The sequence below is a fragment of the Mesocricetus auratus genome, unplaced genomic scaffold (assembly GCF_017639785.1).
Source record: "Mesocricetus auratus isolate SY011 unplaced genomic scaffold, BCM_Maur_2.0 Super-Scaffold_100010, whole genome shotgun sequence".
Taxonomy (NCBI): Eukaryota; Metazoa; Chordata; class Mammalia; order Rodentia; family Cricetidae; genus Mesocricetus; species Mesocricetus auratus.
This window is the reverse complement of record NW_024429194.1, coordinates 38,269,446-38,287,387: the sequence shown is the minus strand read 5'-3', so window position 1 is coordinate 38,287,387 and position 17,942 is coordinate 38,269,446. Positions and strand designations below refer to the sequence as shown.

The following is a 17,942-nucleotide window of genomic DNA, read 5'->3' as shown; positions in this document are numbered from 1 at the left end:
AAGGCTCAAGGATCAATGTGAAAGACGAGGTAGAAAGATTTTATGTGTTTTCTAACTATCTTGTGTTGAAGTTCTGGCAGGGGATTGAAGGTGCTCATATACTCATTACTAAAGAGATTTCCTGTTATTCCTGAAATCATCACTATCTTATGATTTATCAGTAGATAGGCTGTAGATCAGATTCTTCAGATCCAATCAGGTTGCAAGGATTGAATCTAATAGGCAGTCACCAAGACTTCAAATATGAACATTTTCTGGAGGTACCTTATACCCAAATTATACTACCACATGTATACATTTTACTTTCTGAACTTTGCATTTGTGATTTTTTCTTTTTACTTCTATGGCAATGGTAAATTATGTATTTTTTACAGTATGTATATTATACAGAGTATATTTGTATATTATAATATGGTATATTATAATATGTTGATATTATATAACATAAATTTTCTATATTTAATGTTTAGATGTATCTCAAAACCTTTCAACCTATTTTTCTTCTTTAGTAGTTTTTATCTAGTCTTATACATTTATTTTTCTATGTATAATTTGAAAATGTTTTCCAAATTCCTTAAAGTGTTTCTTTTCTCATGACTTTTATAGACAGTATGTCTCTGATTTTATACTTTTGTTGTTGTAAGTGATCTTTTAAAAATTAATGACTTGTTTCTTTCTTGGCTTTAAGGCCTTCTTCAACAGAATTCAAGAGGGTGCTAATACGGTCAGTACAAGATCATCGTTCTGCCCAACTCCATGCCCCCATCATCAGGAGTGGAGAGGGAACTCTCAAAGTTGGAATAAGACCACGCCTCAGCAGGGCTCCATTAGCAAAAGAAGGCAGAGTACAGGGACACCCAGAATAAAGCCACACAGGTCATCTTGTCTCTATCAGCCAGAGCCAAACAGAAGATTCTGAGCAATACATCTTCTTTGGTTTCCTCCCTCTGTCCTGTCTTTTATCAACACCTGTACCTTCTTCCTTGTTCTTTTGGGACTTCTGAAGGAGCCTAAGGAGCTCATCATTGATTTTCAGAACTTTAATCTCATCACATCATCCTTCCTGACCAACTTCTTTTTCCCTAACTTGTCAAACTGTTTGTACTTAAAGGACTCAAGTTGAGTTTTCATGTTCTACTGTAGTGTTCCCTCTGTCCTGTGCCATGGGTAGTCTGGCTGCTCCAGTAATAACTGTGCTGCCAGTGGAGTCCTGGCCACTGTCTAGCAGTCAGTTCTTTAAAGAGAGGCATTGGGTGATGGCGTTAGACGCACAGTTCAGCAGCTGAAGTTTTAATCTAAAGTAACTGAATGTGAGTTGGGGACTGGTACTCACAGGCAGTCCCGGGCCAACTCCAGCACACAGCTCCAGCACACCATCACTTGATAGCACCATTAGGGGTGTTTATTTTCTCTATACTCAAGTCAGTGCACTGGACTTTATCTGCCTTTTGCTACTTCCAGCCCTGGTCCTTCCATGTTTCTTGAATATTCCTTTCCTTGCATCTCATTTTGATCAGATTGTCCCACTCATAAAAATTGTTTATTACAGGCACATCTTCCCTAGTGATTTTTTTATAAATGGAAAGCAATAAATCCCTGAGACATTGCCATTTTCTTTATGATTCTTGCCTGAATCTTCATGATTTCAATGTTTTCATGGATAATGCTTCCAACATTTTGGATTTTGAACTTCTTGACATTTGACCACACATTATCATTCTCAGCTACTCATTATCACAGCCATTTCTTAGGCCTTGTTGCTGTTCATAACTGACCTATAATTTCATTTACTCTTTGCACCACACTCCTAAACCCTGCATATAGATCAGCATTCAGTTTTTATATGTCTTTGGTCACTCTCTATGTGTGACAGGCCTTTGAGTTCTACTGACACATTTGTGAGTGTAATTTACATTATCCAGGACCAACTCTTCTCTGAGCTCTGATTTTAAGTACCCAGTCGCCCGTTCAACCTCTGACCAGATACTGATTTCCTGCTGCAGGTGCCTTCATTTACTTTCCACATTTCTTAATAGAAATGCAACCCTTCCCTCTCTTTAGCCAAAACACTTCTGCACTTATCCCGATCCTGAGGTGTCTGCCTGTCTTCTCTCACTTTTGATAAGAAATTATTTTGTTATGTTCTTGAAAATCATCTTTCTCTTTATAACACCAGTACTGTTTCCCTTCCTACCTCCTCTCCTTCTCCAGTTCTCACTGTAGCTCTTGCTTGTGTGTACACGTATAAGATTATTATAGAAATATAATTGGTCTCTGCTTTTGTCATTATTTTCCTGTAAACACAGTAGCTAGAGTCATCATTTTAAAGGTGTCAACCCATAACATTTCTTTGCTGAAATTTTTTCAGTGGCCCCCTATATTCATCATGACTTCTAAGGCTCTCTGCATTTCCACCCGTTTACCTCTCTTTCATTTTCTCCTGCTACATTTTGCATCCACAGACTAGCATTCCATGAGTTTCTAGAATACTATAGACATACTCCTGTCTTGTGACATTTGCATTTAAGGCTTTCTCTGTTTGGGTTGTTCATTTGCATATCTTAATGTCTCATGTCATTATCTCCAGTTAACCCAATTTCCTTTAATTTTTTTCCATAGCTATAATATCTAAATTATATTTGATTTTTGTTCATTTTTAAGGCAGGGTCTCAGTATGGTGTAGCTCTGCGTACTCTTACACATGAAACCATCCTTCCTTAGACCCCTCAGTACTGAGATCCCAGTCTAAATTGTTATGTGCTTGCTTATTTCTGGAAAATAGATGTCATAGTTTTTCACATCTGTATGAGTACTGCATGAGTAAAAGTGTTTTCTGAGATTGTCATATAAAACACATTTGCTTAAGAAGAATTAATCTGAAATAGTTACCTTTTTAAATTATTTTTTCATATGGTTTGTAGTTTGGTGGAACTTCCCTAGTAAATAGTGTGATTTTTCTCATCTATAACTGGATTTTTTTGTTTTACTTATGATTGCATATTGCTTAGAATCTCCAGAAGGTTGTTGTATATATGAACAAACATTCTTACCATGTTTATGTAAAAAGGGAATGTATGTGACGTTGTAACACAAGGAATATTTTTTGGTTTTGGTAGATAGAATTTATTAAGTTTGTTTCATAATGAATGTCTAAATTTTAATAGTATATTAGTGGCAATTTGTAAATCATGTTTAAGTGTTAAATTTTAATTTCATCATGAATATTGTGTCTTCTGGTTCTGAGATGATTTTTCCTATTAATATTTCAGTGTGGTAAATGTCATTGTAGATTTTCTAAATAAACAATCTTTTCAATATCTCGGGTAAAACTAATTTGTTCCTTGTGATTTGGTTTGTACAGTGCTGAATATCACTATAATTTTTATCATATGCCTTATTTCTACCAGGAAGGTCATTTCTATATTTTAAGATTACTCTTGAGCTTCTTAAAATTGTTGTCCTTTTAAAATTTTGAATTTTAACTGAATAGTTATTAACTGAATAGTATATTTATATATTTTTTTAGAAAAGACCTTTATTTTAAATGTACAGTAGAAATTTCAGTAAAACTAATTAAACCTTCTGTACTTAGAAGATTTTACATTGTGACTTCTGGCTCCATTTTAATATTCTACAACTATGGAGGTTATTCATTCTTGGATCAACTCTGGAAAGTTACTAAGAAACAAGTTTACATTAATTTGGACATGCTGTCGACCTTTTGTATTTACGAGTTTGCAACTGTCTATTGACTACATTTTGTCAACTGTTTAGTCAGTGAGCCACTGTTACAGCTTTTCTTGTTTGTGAGCTCTTGCCTTCTGTCCCTTTTCCCAGGGCTAAAGGCCTTCCTCATTTCTCAGCCGTGTGCCTTGGTCTATAGTGACTTTACTGTACTTGTAAGACTTACCATCATCCCATACTGTGATACTAGTACAACAGATGAAAATATTTGGCATTACTGTTTCATAGTATTTCTTTTTTTCCATTTTTATTTTAAAAATTATCTTATTTTACATACCAGTCCCAGTTCCCTTTCCCTCCTGTCCTCTCACTATCTCCCCACCCCCACCCACTCCTCAGAGAGGGTGTGGCCTCCCACGGGGAGTCATGAAAGTCTATCACATCATTTGGTGCAGGATCAAGCCCTCCACCTACCCCTGTATATCAACTCACTTGTAAATAAAGAGAAATACATAGTACTATGTATTTCTCTTTATTTACAAGTGAGTTGAGATTCCTCAACATATTATAGATTATTTAGAATCCATACTTATTTCTTTATGGGGTGGTATGGAGGCATGTTCCAGGACAGCTAAATGGCTGACTACACATAGAAACCCTATCTGCCAGTAGTGATAATTTTAGCTAAATTCATAAGAAATAAACAAATAACATAGATATTTTATAAAAGGAAAGCTCCAGGGACTGCAGAAAAGACTTAGTGGGTAAAGTGCTTGTCAAGAGTGCATGAGTTTGAATACTTAACCCCCATATAACAGTAGTTTATGATAATGTTTAACATAAATGTTTAAATTTTTATTTTGTCAAATTAATGGTTTTCATTCATTTATTTTTAAATATTTTCACAAAGCATTCTTATTCTAGGTTACTGAGTGATTACCAAATATTCTTGTAGAATTTTTTTGATTTCATATATTACATTTGCATCTTTATGTTAGATTTATTTTGTTATAACTGATAAAAATGTAATAGTCAATCTATTTGCTCCAATGGATAAGAAATTGTTCATTTTTCCAGTATATACAGAAAACCTGTAATGAATACAGAGAAAACATACTCCTCAATTTCCAACAGTGTATTAGCAGCTTTAACCAGTTACAGTTATGATATGATGATGTCTTTTCTGTACTACCCATTTTAAAAGGTCATAACCTATAGGATCTTTTCTTTAATAGTTTGGTTCTTACTTAAAGAACCAAGATATTTATATGAAGACAGTTCAGTACTGATTAAGAAATGATTGATACTGGATTTGTGACTGTAAGGACAGGGCTTCTGTGTAATCTTATATTAACTCTGTGGATAGTTCTCATGAGGTACCAGCTCTACTGATCATAATGGGACATTATCTGCTTTATAATCATTTATTTGGGAAATCTTGTTTTTTGGAAAATTGTTATCATTAAAATAGGCATAGTAAATTTAATTGCACTTTGTGGATGCTAATTTAATCTAAGAAGTCATGCATCTTGCATTCTAGATGGAAATGATAACAGAAATAGCACCAAGTAGAACAAAAACCTTGTTTCCTATGTGGTTAAAGATATCATCAGAAGCTGAAATTGGGAAATAAAAGAAGAATTTAATGATAATGACTATTATTATTTTTTTCTTATTTGAGCATCCTCATTCATATAAAGCTCAACATAATTTAATTTAATATTTATTATATCTGAAAAGATAAATATAATTATTTTATATTATGCCAGTTGTTCAGTTAACAAGTCTGAATTTACTTGACTTCATAAAATAATCTATTTTAATGTGCTTTATCAAATGTCATAGAACTAAATGTGTGTTTAGAGTAACCTCTAAGGTATGTGGAAGACTGTTTGCCAGCTCTGTAATCTCAGACAGGAAATTAGCTGTGTTTGTGTAATAAGCCAGTTCTTGGTGAGCTGCCTTTTACCAATATCCTTTTCCCTATTGCATTCTGTATGTCTTTAATTTCTATGCCGTAATTAAGATGGATATTAACTAGCTGGAGCCATTTTCAAGTTTGCAGCCAGTTACAGCTGAAAGTACTTTGGGCTTAGAGTCAGAACCCCAAGTTTCAGTCCAAGTGACACTCTTTATTAGCAGCTTAAGGCTAAGCAATGCCTGTGTGTTCATTTTCTGCACTCCCTTTCTTCACCAAGGAGGAGTATATAAGTAGAATCAAGGTTATTACACATCATCTCTAGGGGTTTTCAATTGAGGTAATGAGTAGAAACGCTAGTGTTTCTGGAAGTATTGAGGAAAGTGTGGATAACACAAACAGCTCAGTGGTGCTTGTTCTAAAACTAGTTAAATTTATTTGCATTTAATATGAAAAGCAATGAAGATCTTGGATACTGAGAATAATGTGAATTGTCCCATATCAAATGTACATAATGATGCAAGTGAATTTTCCTTGAATAATTATATTTTTGGATTGTTTCACTCTTTAGTGCTTAAAATTCATTTTAATGTCCCACCTTTTCAAGTAGGTTATTGGTTGAGAAACAGAAGTGCTAATTTTCTTATTTCCTGACTCACACACAATAAATCTTGGTAGGATGACTCCATAAACTGGTTTTCACTAAAAAAAAATTGTGGTTTGTGGGGATGGAGAAATGGCTTAGTGGGTAAGAGAACTTCTTGTTCTTGCAGAGGACCCAGACTCAATTGCCCTCATTGACGTGGTGGCTCACAGCTGTCCATTATTTCAGTTCTAGGGCATCTGAAGCCCATTTGTGACCTCAGGGACCAAACACACGTGTGTTGCATAGACACTCATACAAGCAAAGCACTCATACAAATAAATAAAAACATGTAGTTTATTAATTGCAAGTATTTGTATGGGCTGTTGTCATATCGTCTGTTTAATTATTTTTTAAAAATATCAGTAAGCTTCTTTTTAATCATGAATAATTGCACATACGGATTAAAAAGTCTAATGTTTGAATTTCTAGTCTTTTTATTTTCAGTATTGTCTGTAATACTATGTAAAACAACACCATAAGAAACTTTCAGTATGTATGGAGGGCCTCACCCTCCCTAGGGGAATGAGGGGATAACGGGGGGGGGATGGGGGGGAGGGCACGGGAGGAGGGGAGGGAAAGGGAGAGGGACCTCGTACTGACTTGTGAAGCAACCTTGTTTCTTATCTAAATTTAAAAAGGAAAATAAAAAAAATATTAATAAAAAAAAAAGAAAGAAAGAAAGAAAGAAAGGAAGGAAGGAAGGAAGGAAGGAAGAAAGAAAGAAAGAAAGAAAGAAGAAAGGAAGGAAGGAAGGAATTAAAGCAAGGAAGGAATGAAAGGAAGGAAGGAATGAAAGGAAGGAAGAATTTTGCATCTATGTTCATAAGGGATATTGCTCTATAATTTTTTGGTTGGAACTTTGTATAATAGTGTAATAGGGTAATAGTGGACTCATAAAAAGAATTGGGAAATGTTTCTTTAAAAAAAAAAGAAACTTTCAGTATGTAAATGTTGTGGTGAAAATATGAAAATAAATTTATATTCCCTGTGCCTTATTTCTTATGAAACTTGGGACCATATACAAATTATTTTCTCTGACTTTCAGTGTTCTCATGTACAAATTACAAATGATAATACCCATTGAAGGGTTCTATGAGAATTAAATAACAAAGTGTGCAACCATTCTGTTTGGTGCCAAGCACTTGGCAACCATTTATATTATTACTACTAATAAAATGTGCATCATTTATTTGCTTTTTGAAAGCGTCTTCACTTTGTTCTCGCTGAAGTGGAAACCCTTCTGTTATAAGGGAGACTAGAGGATCCCCGTGAATGGACCCCACATCTCAGTGTTACAGATCCTGACTTGTTTTGTGCCAGCATAGTTTGCCAGCTCCCCAATTCATCAAGAATTTATCTTGCATGTTCATAGAACCTTGGAGATTCGAGTTAGATAAATCTCAATTTGCTTTACCTTGACAGCAAGGCTCTCACCCTTTTATATTATCCCTCTCTGTTTCTCTTTGTGGATAAGCAAAGTGTGCGGGACCCTTTCCTTAGTGAACACAGCCCCTGGCTTGGGTCCCTTTGTGTCTTTTATCTCCAGCTCTTTTAGGTGCATATATTTTTGTTGTGTATAATATTAAATAAATATAAAAAAAACATGTATGCCTTTAATCTTTCTCATCTGGAGTGGCTGGCTTCAAATCTTCAGATGTGATTACAGTATATGGAGGAACCAAACATAGCAGGACAGTATAAAGTCACCAAAGGTGGAGATCTGGAGAGGGCTCAGCAGGAACCAAGTTATGTGAAGTAGGAAACAAACAAACAAACAAAAAACCAGGATGAGGTCTCCAACAAGCCAATACAGCAGGAGGAGACAGGCAACAAATAACACCAATGTTGTTTGAAAGCTGTTATTTTAATTAATTCTTAATTCACTCTAACTGAATGCACAATCTGTTCATCTAGTAGTTAGATGTATGATAGTTTTATATAATATTTTGCTTATTTTAGATTTCAACCTAGGTGACCATCTTGTTCCCATAGATTAATGCATTTTTCAGCCCTTGTCAGAGCCACTTCTATTTGTAGTACATGGCGATTAACACAGACACACAGTTCATCAAGGGACAGACAGTAAGAGACTGAGGAAACTCAGCCCTAAATGGGACATCTAGATCACATGCTCTCCTCTCCAGGCTCAGGGTTCATTGCAGAAGAGGGGTCAGGAAGACTGTAAGAGGCTGAGAGCAAGGAGGCTACAAGGAAACTTTTGTAGTATAGCACTTACACATCTGAAATCAAAGTGTGTGTAACAAAACCTGTGCAATTCAAGCCTCATAATCCTAGCATGGAGCAGTGGGGAGATGAGCAGGGAGTCGTCCCCTTAGTCGGGGAGGGAATGGCAACTGATAGCTTCTGGGAGAGGCTGTCTCTCTTCTTTAAAAGTCCATTCCCTTCAGTGGAGGCTCACATATCCAAGAACACGTGGGCAACTCAAATTGGACTTAGTTGGTCTAAAAATCAATAGAGGACACAAAGTTGGGTAGATAAGGAAGGGTGGTTAGATCTGAAAGGATTTGGGGAAGGGGTCAAATATGACCAAAACACACTGAAAGAATTTTTCAAAGAACTAATAAAATTAGGTAAATGTTTACAATTATTGAAATATGTGGATATATTTATATTCATTTATCTCAAGCATTAGTTTATATTAAGTGCAATTTGAGTTTATTTTAATCAATAATTTGTAGTAGTAGATTGCACTTAAAAATTAAAGTCCTTTAGTTCTTCATACTTAAGAATTTGTTTGAAAATCTGAAGAATATTTTCCCTTCTGCTGTTGAGTATGTGGGTGGACTGAGCACTGTAAAAAAGAATCGATTAAAGTTCACAACATTAAAAACTTGAAGCAAATTGATGTGATCTAGGATTATGTGTATAGCTATTATTAAATTATGACCCAATTAGGCATAAGCAGTATACATTTTACTTAGTTATCTTTTATTGAGTTTATGCAACAATAATCATTCCTTTGGTCTGTTGGGATATGACTCTAGGTGAATAATTTTCCACATTGTGAAGCATAATGAGATAATGCAACTATTATCTCATTATGTATATGAATAATTTCATTTCAGGATAGAAAGGAGGATGAAAAAGAATTTCGATGTGAAACATGCCTTTTGTTTTGGTAGATTTGAACACCTGCACTTTATCCTGAATTCTTGGATAATTTCTCCAGGGCCAAGGTTTTCTGACTCTCTCTATGTAATTAATTCCTAGTATTTTATTTACAGTTCACATATTTCCTTTAAACCCAGGTTATGTGAAGCCAATTATTAATTTCCCTTCCTATTAGATGTCTTAGCTTTCATGTTAAGTGTCTCAAAAGTATCTCCAACTCAGAACAGTCAAGTACGATCTCATGTTGTCACTTATCCCTGGCTTGGTAGCTGTGTCAGTGACTCTACCAATCACACACATTTGATGGGCAAACCAGAAAACTCAAGGCTCTTTAGATGTTTCCATGCTCTTTCTCTTGATGCCTGCTTATCACTTATACATTAATCATTTTTAGTTTTCTTTCCTTTTTCTTCTCACTTAGTGTACCAATGACTCTCCATGTGTCTGCTCTAGCAGTAGTCAATCACTGTCTTTTCCTGGATGTAAGTAACTGCATCTTTCTTCCACAACATTTACTCACTGTAGTAGAATGACCTTCAAACAAAACTCATTCTGGGACACATCTTTAGTAGTTTCCAACCACTGTGATGATAAGCACAAAACTGTAAACATACGAAGCAGGGACCGTGGTCCTTGCCTTTGCTTACTTCATCTTAGCCCTGTTTTTAAATTCTTAGTCAGGGGTTTCTGCTGCATCTTGACCTTACCCTGACTGTGTGTTTGCACAACCCCTAAAATAGATTATAATTTCCTGCTTTTAAATGATGTGGTTTTCATAAACAGGAATAACAGAATTAGTTCTCCATAAAATCATGTGTCTATAATTAACAAAACACAGAAAAACATACTAATACAAAATGTTAGAATTTGTGTTTCTTTAGCAGCAATTATTGAATTGATTTTTAAGGCATTCCCCTGTGTCTTTCAGATATCAGCTCAAGCCTCATTTCTTCAGAAACCTTCATTTGCCTGTTCATTATATCTCAGGAGGTTCTTTTGTTCCTTTGCATCTCTCAGAACCTAGACCCTTGTTTCTTGATTTACTGCCTTCATCTTTTCTTTTTACATGAAAGTCTCTCTTTTTCCTTTGCAGTTTCTGAGAGAACAGAACCACTGTCACGTCTGGCTCAGTGCTGTGTCTCCAGCCTCTCACTTTGTCTGTCTCATAATGATAAGTGATTTTTAAGTGGATGAATATGAAGAGCTACTAAGTGAGAGAGCTGGGATTTGAAATCATAGTTGACTCTGACACCACTGTTCTGCAGTGACTATTTTAGCAGCCTGCAATTCTAGTGTTCCACACTTGTCTTGGATATATTCAACCGCAAAACATTAATCTTTACCCTTTCTAATCAGTTAATTATGTTTTCTTGATCCCAGACATTAATAAAATGGGCCATCATGATGAGGGAGGCAACTTTTGTTGGAGGAAGTCCTTATAGGTATCCAGTGCCTATCTGCCTTTATGATCTGGTCTTGAGGGTCCAGTGGGCAGAACAAACCCCTGCGTGCTGTGCCTGAGTGCCTCTGTATCCAGACATCCAGTGTAGTACTCAAGGCCCATTGTCTCCTCTCTGATGCAACTGCAGTGGTATCACCAAAGTGGGGGGTGAGAGATATAGAACGGGTTCTATTGGCAGAGCATAAGCATACCTGGGACATGAATCTACATTTATATGTGACTTTCTGTTTGCAGTGGCACACAAACCATCTTAGAAGGAAGCAAAGGACTCTTGGTATTAGGAAATGAGTTAATTGACTGCTGACAAAATGCAAAACTCACACTGATTATGTGTCTTCTGCCCTCTTTGCCTCTTCTCTTACATTTCTCTACCTCTGTATCGTCCTATATCTCTGATTTTATGACTATGCTGTGACACCAGATCCTACAAAATACCAACTGAAATCACTTCAGTCCCATTGTTTTCTCTGGCATTTAATGTATATATTGCTATTCTTGTCTACAAGAAAGTATCATGATTACATTCTTCTTATATTTGGTTTGCTGTTTATAAGTGGTTTTTATACATTTACAAGACAATAACATTTAAATTGATATCTTCTTTGGATTCACCTTGGGAAAATGACACCTAAACTAATCATAGGCTAAATATCTTTAATCTCTTTACTAAGTAAAAAATTCTGAGAACTAAGTGCAAGTGCCTATCAGAGAGAAATTATGATGCTTGGGAATGATTGCCTGTGTAGCCCAAGGTTGTCATAAATTCCAGCTGGGCTTCCACGCATATTGTATTTAGTATGTAGTGTTGTTTCCTTTCATAAATTTGACTAAAGGGGTGAGTACTAGTTTCATGGTCTCTCTGTAACAAACGGTCAAACCTAGAAATGGAGAGTTGTGGTTCTATTGGTCATTATATCAGGACACATCAGGCCCCTCTTTCCAGGCAGTTCATTTTACAGAAAGCTACCTGGCTAGAGTTGCCTTTTCTTCTCCATATTTGTCTGCAAATATCACAGAAGCATCGCAGTGGGATGAAGCAATGTTGTGACAAATGCGATTAGCTGATTTTGACCATATGAGTAATGTTTGCATTCACTAAAATACAGGTATTTATGGATTATTGCTGCCTAATCTTATAATCTTTGATGTTGTTATGAATTCACAGCAAGTGTGTAATTTCTTGGTGAGAAAAAATAGTTTTAGTCAGAAACTCTGAAAAGTATAGCTAATATAAACTTTTAAAGGCATGTACATAGTATTACAGTTGGTCATAATAAATCAGTAAATGTATTTTTAAAGCTACTAAAATCTTTAACATTCATTTTCTTTCATTTTGCAGTACAAAAATGAATAATGTCTTCATCCATTCTCTTATAGAATTCACCACATAGTGGTCGAGTTAGAAAAATAAAATTCTTATGGAGTTCTGGAGAAAAATATATAAATCATGATGTTATTTTTTGCCACTTCTATCTAACAGGAAAGTGTTGACTGTATTTCAAGAATGAAATATATACAACAAATTGACCTGTATGACAGCTATATATTCAGCAAGTAGTCATTTATGGAGTGCCTATTATATATAATATTCCACACTGAAGAGATAGAAATGAATAATATATTGCTGTTTGCTGGTAGCTCATAGTTGAACTGAACTAGACAGTAACACAGTTGTAATGTCCTGTATAACACACAGTTCTACATTCATTAATAGCAGGGCTGACATAAGGAGGGGGACTTAAGGTTGGTTTATATTTAAGTATGAAGTGGAAGATGGGGTTCATTGGATCTGTTCATTTCTGAAGAAGGGATCATAGATGTCTTTAAAGTGAAAACTTTACTCTGCACAGTGGAGTCATCTAGCAGAGTGCATAGAAAAAAGGTAAGTGATTATTCCTGACTTCCAACTTGTCATTTTTGTGAGGGACTCACTTAGCAGAGAGACATTTGAAGGCAGCAACAATGTCATGTGGGAAACAATGACAAAGCAATGAAAGGGAGCAATGAACCTCAAATATCTAGTTTAGGAGTCACTAGAAGACAGTTAAGTGGCTTTAACCATGGCCATGATGTGAAAAGTGGAATTTGTGTGAAAGTTAAAACAAAAAAATGTAGGCTACATGGGGATGGAGTGTTTATGATAATTTGTTGTTTGTTTTTGCTTCAGTGATGATTAGAACTAACAAATGCAGACATTTCCTGAGTTCCAGTCTGTATCAGACTGATATGCCGTTTGGTTTGGGTGATCATCTTTGGGTCTATTTCTGGCTTTGGGGACCGGACCAGCTACCTTCCTTCCTTCCTCGATCCCCTCCCCTTCTCTCTTCCCCTCCACTCCCTCCCTTTCCCTTTTTTCATCTCCCTTCCTCCTTCCCTCCCTCCCTTCCTCCTTCCCTCCTTCCCTCCTTCCCTCCCTCCCTGCCTCCCCTCCTTCTGCCTGCTTCCTCTTCCCTTCCCTCCCTCCCCTTCTTTTTTTTTGTTACTTCCCTGTTTATCATATTTGAATTCATTTATCAGTCTGTATTATTCTGTGTGGGATGATGCTGCGGTCCATCCAGAGTCAATGATCATCTGCCTCCCCTTTCTCTAGGCATCTATTTTAATATCTTGTATTTGGTCTCTGACCATGTGAGGCCTCTTTTGCCAGTTGGACAAGAGGGAGCGTGAGTGCTCGAGCTATGATTCAAAGCCAGCAGCTCAACTGCTCCTGGCTCACATTCCTCCCCCGTGTAAACTATGACACTGTGAGCGCTGTGGGTTGTCAAAGCTGTTGAGGCCTTTGGAAGAGCCTGAACTCAGCCCTCCATGCTCTGACTGCGCATACTCCATCTTTGTGTCTTCCCAGAGATACTCTTTCATATGAGGAGGTAAAATTTACCAGGATACCATGTTACTACCGTCCGCAGTCGCGCAGGCTCATACCAGGAATTCTTGCCAAGCATTTGGCTGCTAAGTGCCACAAAGCAAAACAAACCACAGCAAATGCCCCACTCTCCCCTGTGGCTCTCTCCCAAGATCTGTAGCACGTGGAACGAAGAATGGTTAATCCTAGGCAATGAGGTACCAGTGGGGCATGAGATAGATAAAAAGCTACAAGAACAGATGTTGATTAAGAGGGAAATTATGAACTGCGAAAAAGTACCATGTTTACTGTACAAGTTTGTAAATAATATCATTAGTCTGTTCCACTAAACTAAGTGACCAATGAATTAACAGCCAGAACAATTATTCATTAATATTAGATCATCTTCCATAATTGATGTAATGAGATATTTTAAAACGGATTTTCCTTTTATTGAAAATAGATTTTTTTCTCACATAATATAACCTGAATATAGTTTCCTCTCTTTCTACTCCTTCTGACTCCTTACCTCCCATCTGAATCCACCCCTTTTCTGTATAACTAGAAAAAAACAAATTTCTGTGGTATAGTAATAAAATATAATAAAATAAAACAAAAGATGGTACATCAAAATTGGCAAAAACAAACAAACTGAAAGAAAAGGGCTCATGATACAGTCCAAGAAACAAGAGACTATACCCATTTGCACATTCCGGAAGTCCATAAAAACACTAAACTAGACAACATAGTATATTCATAAAGGACCTGTATGGGGAAAAGAAAAAAATTAAATAAAAGTTTTTAAAAAATCGTTTTTTAAGGAAGAGGCTGCCACATCGCTATGAGACATGGAAACTCCAAAGATGCCATCAAGCTGACTTTCTGTACGCCATCTTCTGCTGGGCGTGCAGCCTACAGTAGTTAGTTTCTACAGTGAAAAAACTAAATTTTCATTTGCAAGTGGTTATTAATTGTAGGTGATTCTGGATTAGCGATGGGGGCATGTGTCCCTAGATTTTGATTATTAATTGAAGTTCCAACTGTAATTGATTTGTAACAAATCACTCAAAGGCAAAAGAGGATGGCAAAATTTCAAGACTAACCTGTGAGCTGACACCATTTCTTAAGTATTGATGGGCATCTAGGGTGGGGATACAGAATCCCTCCCCTAGGAAAAGTCATGTTTTTCATCAGTCATAGCCCACATATTTATGGGAGTTAGTGGCAGGTGGATAAATTATATTATGTTCAGTCCTGTCTTAACCCTCTCAGCTATGAACATACTTTAGCAAGGTCCTTAGCAACTGGATGGCATCTTAGTCTAAGCATTTCTGTGATATTTAACAAAAAATACTGATTGCTTGGGCAGTATAATCTACTAGCTGGGTTGTTTCTATAGCCATACAGAGAGCAAAGAATACATTACAGTACTTCAACATTGTAATTAGCTTGTATCAGAGTATTCCTTCTTCAATAATCATTAAAGCTGTTTGGTTGCTTTAAATCTAATTACAAATCAAAACAAAAGTGGATGCAACAATGTACGTGAAAGAGTACTACTCTTACTAATAGAGTTTATAACAATATGACCTAATAGCAGTGCTTTCTCTTTATAAATATAATCTTCTGTCATGACTTCAAATGATACTTCACTAGCATGTTTCTTTGTAGGTGCCTATATATTCTTTCAGATCATGAACTAGCTACTCTAACATCCTTAGATCCCAAAGAATCCAGAACACCACTTGCACATTAATACTTTTTTTCCTGAGGCAATTAATAGAAAGTTTTTGGTGTTCTGGAAGCTTCTGTTTATTTTCACTTTGCAAGTAGAAGGAAGTTAAAAATCAAGGCAAATTAATTTATCATCTATTTATCTTCTGAATATCCTTAGACATTTTCTAAAGATTTTTATTGAATTTAATGAATCAAAGATAGGGTTAAAAAACTTGCAGTCCGTAGATATATTGTGCTTTATCTTCTGATGCCCTCATTATTTATGATTCTTTGATACACTTGCATTAAATTCTTTTCAACATTAAATTAATTCTAATCTGTCATATCATGCATGCTTACCTTGGTTCGTAGAGTAAGGTACCTGGTCTCTACTTTATGTTTCTTTAAGCTGGTTTTTATTCTGTCTGAGACTCTCTTCCCTTAGAGTTAAGGCCTTCTGCATCGCCACCTTCAAGTCTTCACTCTGGTTCTACCTCTTCTGTGAGGCCTCTTCCGGCTGCCTTTTCTGCATGTGCATGGACTGCACCCCAGCCCACCCTTCTCTGCACAGTTCCCAGTTCCTCTGTCTTACTACTCCATGTTCTTTTCTTTCAAGAGAAGTTTTTGTCTCCTAGCATTTCATATTTACTTGCACATGTTCACTGTTTATGTTTTTCTCTTCCCAGTATACTATTTGCTGTATCAGGTGTTTTGTTTTGTTTTGTTTTGTTCTTTTTGCTAGTGTATGTCAGGCAGTTGGCAGTGTTGGGTAAATTAGGATTATCAGTAAGTAGTTCACTGGCAAGAGTAATTACCTAGCATATCCAAGGCATTGGGTTTGATTCCCCTCCTCTCCAACCAACCCCAGGGATCAAGGAAGAAAGAACAGAGAATTTGTATGTTTACTGAAAAAGGGAGATAACATTTTATGGTAATAATAGTAGATTATATTTCTTTGTTAAATATGTAAATTATGTATGAACTACAAATCAAGTCATTAAGTCTTTCTCATGTTTGACTTTTAAATGCCATATCTCTTCTCTAAATAGTTACAAAAAATTTTATTTAAAATTCAGATATCAGAAGGATCATTGAACCTTGCACTAGTAAAAATAAGCTAAATGTTACAGGTGACATTAATAACAAGTCCCTTGTGTAGCTCAGAGGAGATGTTGTCTATCTTACTGTGGAGCTTTGTAAAACTGCCTAAGCAACCAAGCCACAAGTAATAGTTGTAGAGACGTGTCAGTCATCCGTACTTGGTACTGAGAAACAAATCACAAAATAGTTGACATTTACTAATGAAAATGTCCTAAGTTGAATAGTAAAGTTATAAATTAGTCTTATTTATTTGATGTTTTATGACCACTTTGATCACTACCCAGGGATTCTCTTTTCTGAACTTTCATGTGTTTTTTTCCTGTATTTCCATTTTATTTATTGTCTCGTGTATTTTTAAAATTTTTATTTAGAATTATCTTGCATGTAGTATAATTGAAACTTACTAATGTATAACACATTGAGTCATAATTTAAAAATTGAATAGCTTAAGTATGAGCTAGGGTTTTAAGGTTGTGACAGGGAAACCCACAGAGATAGCTGATTTGAGCTTATGGGAGCCCATCAACTCTGGACCTACAGCTAGGGATCCTGCATGGGACCCACCTAGGTCCTCTACCTATGTGTGACAGTTGTCTAGCCTAGTCTGTTTCTGGGATCCTAGCAGTGAGATCAGGATCTGTTCCTGGCACTTGAGCTGACTTTTGGGAACCTATTCCCCAAGCTGGCTTGTCTTGCCCTACCTTGACACAGGAGGAGGACCCTGATCCTGCCTCAACTTGTTGTGCCATGCTGTGTTTACTGCCCCTTTCTGAATGGAGACAGAGGAGGAGTCCATGGGTGGGGCGGGTGTTAAAAGGGAGATGGGGGAGGGAACAGAGGAGAGGAGAGAGAGGAAGTTCTGGTTGGTATGTAAAATAAATGGAAAAAATTAATTTAAAATTTTTTTAAAAATTTCATTAAGTTGCACAACAAATCTTACTAATTTCGCAACATTAAAGCCATGGTAGGACAACTGAACTGTGTTGAAATTTCAATTACAAAGAGGCATTCTTATTCCTCAGATTGGAAGCCTGCCAACTAGACACTATGTTAGGCAGTCAGTGCAACTGACAAACCACTCAGTGGGGGAACTGCTTTTGGCCAGATATATTTTCAAGCAAATTTAACCTTCCTAAGACTTGTCCTTTCTTTCTGGCTTGTAGAGATTATACAATTGTTTCTTTTAAATGAAAATTATAGAGAGGGATACCATCTAAAATTCAGTGAAATTTCTACTATGGATTTCAGTTTCTGTTTCTATCTGAGAGAAATTTATGAAGGCTTGGAACGTCTTTATTTCCAAGGTAACTGTTAATAGAGAATATCTTTACAAAATGTAACAGATTATGTCCTTTATTTATAAGTGTCCCTCTCATTGATTCCTATCATCTTTCAATTAATTTCCTGTATTTATTTATTGAACTGACCGGATTTACAGACC

General features: G+C 36.1%; 1 protein-coding gene across 7 annotated transcripts in view; it reads left to right on the top strand.

The window, feature by feature from the left end:
* The window catches only part of Spag16 (sperm associated antigen 16), an 809,062-nt gene that overhangs the window by 90,522 nt on the left and 700,598 nt on the right, over positions 1-17,942 (top strand). For 2 of the 7 annotated variants that reach the window (XM_013113657.3, XM_013113656.3), the window contains one exon: positions 689-3,329. The exons of 4 other annotated variants lie outside the window; for them this stretch is intronic. In XM_013113657.3, the coding sequence (XP_012969111.1) occupies positions 689-919 (231 nt within the window). In that variant the 3' untranslated portion in view covers positions 920-3,329. Of the gene's footprint in view, positions 1-688; positions 3,330-13,585; positions 13,710-17,942 lie in introns of those variants that run through there. One more of the 7 variants, XM_040753385.1, reaches the window with a different exon arrangement.